At 45.5% G+C, this 8,587-nt stretch overlaps 1 protein-coding gene across 1 annotated transcript in view; it reads right to left on the bottom strand.

Moving 5' to 3' along the window:
* Window positions 1–8,587, bottom strand: part of PLXND1 (plexin D1) — a 200,568-nt gene that overhangs the window by 130,435 nt on the left and 61,546 nt on the right. The window contains exons 4-5 of the mRNA XM_027863909.1: window positions 5,948–6,048; window positions 3,381–3,510 (exon numbers count right to left, since the gene is read on the bottom strand). Coding sequence (XP_027719710.1) covers window positions 3,381–3,510; window positions 5,948–6,048 — 231 coding nt within the window. The remainder of the gene's footprint in view (window positions 1–3,380; window positions 3,511–5,947; window positions 6,049–8,587) is intronic.

The following is an 8,587-nucleotide window of genomic DNA, read 5'->3' on the forward strand; positions in this document are numbered from 1 at the left end:
ACACTTAAGTGCCTACTATGTGCCAGGCACTAAGAGGATAACAAAGATAACACTATGTCACAAAGAAAGCTCTCTGTAAAACTTAAAGCCATGTGTTAAGTAAGCAATGAGTTATTATTTCTGCTGGCCCATGAGTAATGCATCCAGTCCAGAATTACAGACTAATTTAATCTGTTTCAACACTAGCATGATTTCCCACTCTTGTGGGGGGGCGGGAATGACCCACAACTCATAGAGAGCCCAACTCCTCTAGTGTGGGACTAAGCCAGCAAATTGGGGTTAAGTGGACCCTGTTCAAAGGACCAAGAGATTGGAGGGCAGTGAGCCAAACCAGCTATTAGCAATAACTCCGTTAGCCTTAAAGCTCAATATGCCTTTGTGGACAGTCCTCATCAATGGCTATGGCCATATATATTTATCCCTTATGGGTCAACCCAGAGACAAGCCTTTCCACTTTTAGCAAAGTTGGTTCTTAGTTACAGGCATGGACCATCGGATCCCATATTTAGAGCTGGGAGGGACCTCTGATGTAGAATCCAAACTCTTCATTTTGCAGATCAAGAAACTGAAGTCCAGTGTGACTGAGGCAGGATTTGAACACAGGTTTTCCAAGCCTAGCACTCTATCTACTATACCAAATCACCATTCTCTATCGCTAGGTCATCTGGTATTGAGAGGGATCATTAGCAGTCCTCCTCAGGACCACACCCAAAGCTCTTTCAGGTGGGTGGTCCCCAAGAAAGTCTAGAATTTATTGGATTCTCTTTTCAGAGTTTGGGTTCATCTCCATGCCACAATGAGGCCACATATACGGAAGGCAGAGGAGACCTCTAGGCCAATTGCCTTCATTTATAGAGGAGAAACCACAGAGCAAAAACAATTCTGAGGTCAGAAAGAGAGCATGTGTGACTTTGGGGCACCTGCTACTGGTCAGTGCTGTGCCAGGTAGGTCATCTGCCTGAGTCACGGAGCTGGAGGGCCCTGAAACTGCTTGACTATCAGGAGTTCCCAGCCTGGTGTCACTTTCAAAGAAAAAAAAAAAGGTTTTCTCATTCTGTTCGCTTTTGACAGCAATCACCTCAATACTCACTAGGCCCTACCTATCTGGTGCAGACGGCAGGGCTTCAGAGAATGGCTGCTAAGGGGAGGGGAGCTTTTCAGCAGCTCAGTGAGAGCTGAAGAACTGTCCCTTTCTCACTGGGGGAGAGCGAGAAAAGTATCACCCGGCAGCAGCTTTGGGAGAATCATCTGTTCGTTTGAATGCAAAATAGCAGGTTGGCATTTGGCGGTTTTGCAAATATTGACTCCTACATTTCTGGGCTCCCAAAAAAGAAGAGAAAGGAAAAAAAACTGCCAGAAATGCTAGGACTTGGGAGGCATGTTGTCCATCGTCCATGGTCCTCCCCCATCAGCCTGGTGGTAGTCTGGGTAAGTGCCTGCCCGTCCCTCCCTGCTTGGGGCAGGTTTCAGCTGGAGAACAGTCGTTTCTTGGGCATAAAGCCAGACCCTTATCCAGACCAAGCCAAACCACCGAGGCTCCCAGAGGCAACTGGGGCTCAAGGGGTCATTACTGTAAGTCGCAAAAGGGAAGCCTGGGAGACTTTCAGCTGGCCATGGGATGGGCCCAATGTCCATGGCCAGGGGGGAGCAACCATGAGGCCCTGCTCCCACGGCAGAAAATGCTGTTTGATAGATAGACAGATAGATAGACAGACAGATAAATAGATAGATGATAGAAATATAGAGATATGTGTGTATATGTATATGTGGAATAGATAAAGATATATATAGATTAATAAAGATATATATGTATATGGTATATGTGTATATGTGTATGTGTGTGTGTGTGTGATAGCAGAATGAGTTTTGGATCAGGAATCAGGTGACAGGACCAAATCCTGGCTCTGCCAATTACTATATGTCACCATGAGCAAGTTCCTTCCTTTTTCTGGGTCTCAGTTTTTTTCATCTGTAAAATGGAATGGTTGGATGAGAGGACCTAACACCTCTTTCAGCTACAAAATCTTATGATCCTCTCCTTGGCTTTCCTAAACCCCCCATCTTGTGTGGTCCCTAAAAGGGAGACCTTCCTGTGTGACTATGAGCAAGTCACTTAACTCTCTCGACCTCGGTTTTGTCATCTGTCCAATGGACATGATAGTTCCTTGCAAGGATCTTGTGAGGGTGAAATGAGTACAAAATGGACTTCAACAAGAGAAGTGGTGTAAAAATGATGAAGCCTTTACTGACATGAAGGATTACAGTTATGGTAAATGTGATGTTCACTTGGACACGTGGAAAAGTTACTGTTAATGAATGGTTTGCGTTCTAAGTTTTCTAGTCTTCTGAATGGTCGACTTAGCCCTACCTCAGACTCTGGTTCTAGGACCATCCATTGATAGCAGGGGGTGGATATCAGTGTCCCTAGGCTAAGAACAAGACGGCCAATGACTTGGCATCATCAGCTGATCTGGCTATACCCTTATGTCTGGTTGGTACTCATAACCAGACTCCTGCTTTGTTCCCTGGCAATCAAGCCCCAACCTTGCACCTAGTTCCAGTAAATGGGATGCTGGTTGGGGGGAATTGGGGCTGAAGTACTGCTCCAGAACCTCAATGTCCATAAGGGGTCCCCACACTGGAATGCTAGAACTAGACACTGACAGTTGGCCTGTTCGAACCTGTCACCTATTACCTGTGCCAGACCCCCCTGGTTTTTTCTCCAGCCACCTGTTGGGATATTCACTTGTTGCCTACCCTGGCCCTTAATGCTGCTCTGTTTGGGGCTCCTTCACATGGACTGCTGCTGAGATCTGCCCCCCTTACCTGCCCATCCTGCCAAGTCTGCCTAACTTGATCCATCCTGATGCCATCAGAGTCCTAGATCTTAGGTTTATAAATGTGAGAGGTGGAGGACACCTCAGAGTTCAACTAGTACAAAAACTGAGTTTCAGAGAAGGAAAGTGACTTACTGTCGAGAGGCAGAACTGGGATTTGAACCTAGGCCTTTCGACTCCATCGTGTACATTTATTCCAATAAGCCACACTCCTCCTAGCAGCCACCCTGTGGGGGCATGCTTGGTTGTTTCTCAGTGGAGAAAGCACCACAAATTCTGAGTTCAAAGATTTAGAGCTGTAAGGAATGGATACCGTTCACCTGCTCTACAAATGACTAAGCAGGTGAAGAGAAGGTCCGGGACTTGCTGACGGTCAAATAAGTAGTCTGAGGCAAGATTTGAACAAGGTCTTCCAGACGTCAGAACTCGAACTCTAACCACTTTATCTCACTACGTCTCAGCAAGTTGGTAGGCTCCACCTTCCCTCTTCCTTGCTCCTTGCTCCCCAGCTACCCCCCCACTCCTTGTCTGCTGCATACATACCGAATACTCCTGGTGGATATTGATTTCGGAGGGCAGGATGGTCATGGATGGGCAACGTTGGACACCCTCACTGGCACTGGTCCAGAAGTGGGGTTGACTGGAGTTGGCACACTCATGCTGGAGGGAGCACCTGCAGCCAGGCGGGGAGAGAGAAATGGACATTGTATCTAAGCCTGAGCCCACTCTGCCCCTGCCCATCTCTCGACTAGATCCTTCCATGGATCAGCCTATCCATGGCTATGGATTGACATCAGGAAGAACTTCCTAACAATTAGAGCCCTCCACAAGGGCATCGTAGGGGCATAGATTTATAGCTGGAAGGGGCACCTATGGAACAGCCATGAGCAAACTCCCCTAAACCTGGACAGCTCCTACAAGCCTTCCTTCTAGCCCCACCCCCTGCTCTGACTTAAACTTGGCTTTTCCTTGATGACTTCTCTTCCCCTGCAAGCCTCTCCAATGGACACTTGTCCTCTCATTTGCCCAGAATCACAGAGAGACGTAAAGATGTCAACAGATTCCCTGCTTGCCATTCCTGAGTCCAGATTGCTGCTCCAGGCCTAGCTCTGGGCAAAGAGCAGGCACCTATAAATATTTTGCATCCCAGGATTAAAAGAAACTTCAGAGGCTGCTATCTGGTTCAACTCATGCCTAAACGAGAATCCATTCTACAATGTACACCATAAGTGGTTACCCAGCTTTTGCTTAAACATTTCTAGAGACAGGGAAGTTTTCTTCCCAAGGCAGCCCATTCCATTTTTCAGTCTTTTTTTTTTTCAGTCATGCTTGACTCTTTGTGACCCCATTTGGGATTTTCTTGGCAAAGATACTGGAGTGGTTTGCCATTTCCTTCTCCAGCTCATTTTACAGATGAAGAAACTGAGGCAAACAGGATTAAGTGACTTGCCCAGGGTCACACAGCTAGTAAATGTCTGATACTAGATTTGAACTTAGGAAGATGAGTCTTCCTAACTCCCAGCACTCTATCCACTGTGCCACATTGCACTTTGGAGTAGCTCTAATCAGTAAGATTTTTTTTTTCAAGACTAAATTTGCCTCCAATCAAATTTCTACCCATTACTCCAGGTTCTAGCAGAACCAGTCTAACCCTGCCCCTCCTTCCATGTGACATCCCTTTGTATGCTTGACAACAGCTGTCCTCATTCCCCTAAGTCTTTTTACTGCCAGGCTAAAGATCCCCAGTTCCTGACTCGCCATCTTGCCCTCCTCCGGATACTCAGCAATGTTCTTTCTAAAATACAACTGGCTAAGCCCCGAAGATCAATTTCAGATGAACATCTCTCTTAGCACAATATCCCTCTTTTGTTTTTGCAAAGCTGATTTTTAAAAATTCAGTTGTGTTAAAACTTTGCACTTAATCCTATAAAATTTTGTCTTCCTAGACTCATCCTTGTGGTCTGGTCTATTGAGATCCTTTGGAATCTTGGCTCTGTCATGAAGCATGTTAGCTGTCTCTTAGCTCTGTGCCATCTGTAAATCTGATCAGTATGCCATCTCTGCCTTTTCCCAAGTCATTGATAAAAAACACCAAACAGGAACCGGGTCAAGCCCAGATCTGGGTTGCTTTATTTCAAGTTGACCTTGACCCTGACCCATTCATGACTACTCTTTGGATCCACCCATTCAACCAAGACCAAATCCACCAAACTGCATCAGTGTCTGGTCCATATTTCTTCATCAGTTTCACTAGAACTGTGACAGACTTTATCAAATCCTTTTTTCTGGTAATCTAAGTAAATTATACCTGTAGCCTGCCTTGCAGCTGTTTTCCTAATGTTTTCAGAGGGTATTTAGTCCATCTCATATCTAAAAAATATACCCATTCCATTGCACCTGGAAAGTAACCATCCAGCCTTTGCTTGAAGACCTCCAATAAAGGTAAACTCACTACCTTCCAAGCCAACTTTCTTCCTCTTGAATCTCAGCTCTGCCACTTACCTTCTGTGTGACCTTGGGCAAGACACTTCTAGAATCACAAAGCTGGAGTTAGAAGGGCTTTCACAGGTCAGTCTACTTTCCTCATTTGACAGATGAGGAAACTGAGGTTAAATGACACAGATCATAAATTGTGGAAATAGCGTACAAACCCAAATCCAGTGATCTTTCTACTGTACTATTTTTTTTAACTCTTGCCTTAAGCTTTCTCATCTAGAAAATGAGGGGATTGGATTAGATGACCTTCAACTTCCCTTCCAGCTATAAATCTATGCCCCTATGATGCCCTTGTGGAGGGCTCTAATTGTTAGGAAGTTCTTCCTGATATCAAGCCTTAATTTGTCTCTGTAGCTTTTCACACTGACCTTCACTTCCCATAAACACCCTGCCTCCAAAGTACCAATGGGCAACCTAGACCTTCCTCCTCTGGTCCCAGGTCCCAATGGTTGACCCACAGTCCAAAGGCAGGGAGAGAGGGAGGAGAGGGAGGAAAGAAAGATCGTGGAATGGCGACATAGTCCTTCTGACCCACAGTCCAATGGCAGGGAGACAGGGAGGAGAGGGAGGGAAGAAGGATCATGAATGGCAGCATGCCTCCATAGGAGCCTTACCTGGTCTCCATGGCGCACCAGCCGCAGTAGGCGTCCTCCGCAGCCAGGCAGTCTGGGCAAGTGGTGTACTGATCACAGACGGCAACTTTCACCCTGGCCATCTGTAAGAAGGAGTACAAGTCAGTCACTCCTCAGAAATGGGCTCCCTTCTACAGGAAGCCTTCCCTGACTACTTCAGCCCCCGCTAATCTTCCTGTATTCTCCCAAATTCCTACAGCATGCATTTTGACACTCAGGAGTAGTTGCCTTTTTATTACTCAAAATTAAAAATCAATAAACATTTAATAAAAGTACCTACTATGTGCAAGGAAGCTTGGTGCTGAGGATGCAAAGATCAAACTGTCTCTGCCTTGGAAGACTTTCCAGTTGAATAAGAGTAACAGGGCATACTTACTAAATAGAAGGTAAGCTCCTTGAGAGCAGGGACTGTCATTTTTATCTCGGTATCCCTGGAGACTAGCATATAGTGGGTACTTAATAAATGCTTGTTTGACTATCTGATGAGCATAAGGTAGAATGCAATCAAAGCAAAACAGAGATCCAATCCAAGTGCTGTAAGAAATTTGGCAGCCAGGAGGCACGGTAGACAGAGTGCAGACTCAGAGTCAGGAAGACCTGAGTTCAAATCTTCCCTCAGATCCTCACTAGCTGTGTGACCCTGGGCAAGTCTCCTAACCTCTGTTTCCTCATCTGTATAATGGGGATAACATCTATCCTATAGGACTGATATGAAGATCAACTAAGATAACACGGGTAAAGGGCTTTGTAAATTTTAAAAGGGCTATATAAATTCTAATTCCAACAATAATAATAATTATTATTTGAAGAGAGAGACATCCTTTTCAGCTGGGGTAGGGGATGGAGGGGAGGATCAGGAAACACTTCACGGAGCCTAGCACTACACCTGGACTTTAAAGGAAAAGAACAATTTCAACCAGTAGAGAGGAAGAGAGAATGGATGCCAGGTGTGGGAAGTGCACACATATGGAGGTGGGAAAAGGCAGGAGAAGACTGAAGAATTGCTAGGAGCCCAAACTGATCAAAAAGCAGACTGCATGAAGGCTGGTAGACTAAGCTAATGCTGGAAAGGTTGGCTGAGCCCAGGTTTGGAATCATGCTAAGCTAAGGAGCAGCCTGTATCTTACTTCATACACAACAATGGGCACGTGGGGTGGGGGGGTGCCTATGTCAGACCTGTGCTCTGGGAAGGTAACTTTGACGACTATAAGGATAGATCAGAGACAGGAGAGACCAGTGAGAAGTTCCTACAGAAGTCCCAGGGAGAAGGAATGAGGAAAGCAGAGCAAGGGGAGACAGAGAGGATGAAATTAAGAGAGAGTGCCAAGCATATGGCACTAAGTGGATGGACAGGGATAGGCGGGGGAGGAAACATCCCAGATGATCATGGGGCTTGGGGCCTGGGTGACCAAGAGCATGGCTTGTTTTGGAACAGAGCCCAGGGCCCCTCCCTACCCACAAGAGTCCCACTTAGTGGTCCCACAGGCTGGCGCTCTGGGTGGCCATCTCTGGCCATCTCTCCAGCCAGGACTCCCAGAAGGCACTGGAGTCACTGATGTGTATGAGGGGCCCAAGAATGTCCTTTTCCCAAAAAAAGCTCTCCCCCACCAGCCAGAGATAGAGCCTGAAATCCCCACCATTTGCTATCCCATTCCTGTGGACTAAGACATTGAGGCCCCTGGTTAAAAAAAAAAAAATGTTGGTGTCATTTGGGAGGGGAAAACACCCAGTCATGATCAGCTCTCCATGCCCGAGCCGGACCTATTTTCCTAGTTTTGTGTGGTGTGTATGTAGTAGAATGGAAAGGGTGCTGGGTATGGAGTCAGGGAGCCAGAGTTCTCCCCAAGAGAACAAAAGCTCCTTGAGGATAGGGCCTGTTTGATATTTGTCTTTGTATCTCCAGAACCTGGTACATATTGGGTGCTAAATAAATGCTTAATGATTGATTGCATTGGAATCCTGGCCCTGTCACTTACTATGTAGGCAGTAACTACAGGAAAATCACTTAACTTCATAGCTTCAGTTTACTCTTCTATAAAATGGGATAATAATACTCAGAGCACCTATCTTACACAGTTGTTGTGAAGTCCAAATGAAATAATGTGTAAAAATCACTTTGTAAATTGTACATGCCAGTTTCTCCTCTTCCTCCTACTTAATTCAATTCAATAAACATTGCTTAAGTGTCTACTATGTGCCAGGCACTGTGCTAAGTGACACAAAAAAAGGCAAAAAACAGTCCCTGCTCTCAAGGAGTTTATAATCTTATAAACCACTACCACTACTCAATTCAGTAAATATTTATTAAGCACCCACTATATGCTAGGCACTGTGCTAAGTGCTGGGGATATAAAAAGAGGGAAAAGATAGTCCCTGCCCTCAAGGAGCTTATAATCTACTTCTGCTACTACCACTACTACCCTCTTCCTTTTTCTTCTCATCCTCAATTCAATAAACATTTATTAAGCACCCACTATGTGCCAGGCACTATGCTAAGTGCTGGGGATATAAAAAGAGGTAACAGTCTCTGCCCTCAAGGAGCTTATAATCTACTACTACTATTACTACTACTACTACTACTACTACTACTACTACTACTACTACTACTACTACTACTACTAC

Source organism: Vombatus ursinus, unplaced genomic scaffold (genome assembly GCF_900497805.2).
Source record: "Vombatus ursinus unplaced genomic scaffold, bare-nosed wombat genome assembly UNPS02014773.1, whole genome shotgun sequence".
Taxonomy (NCBI): Eukaryota; Metazoa; Chordata; class Mammalia; order Diprotodontia; family Vombatidae; genus Vombatus; species Vombatus ursinus.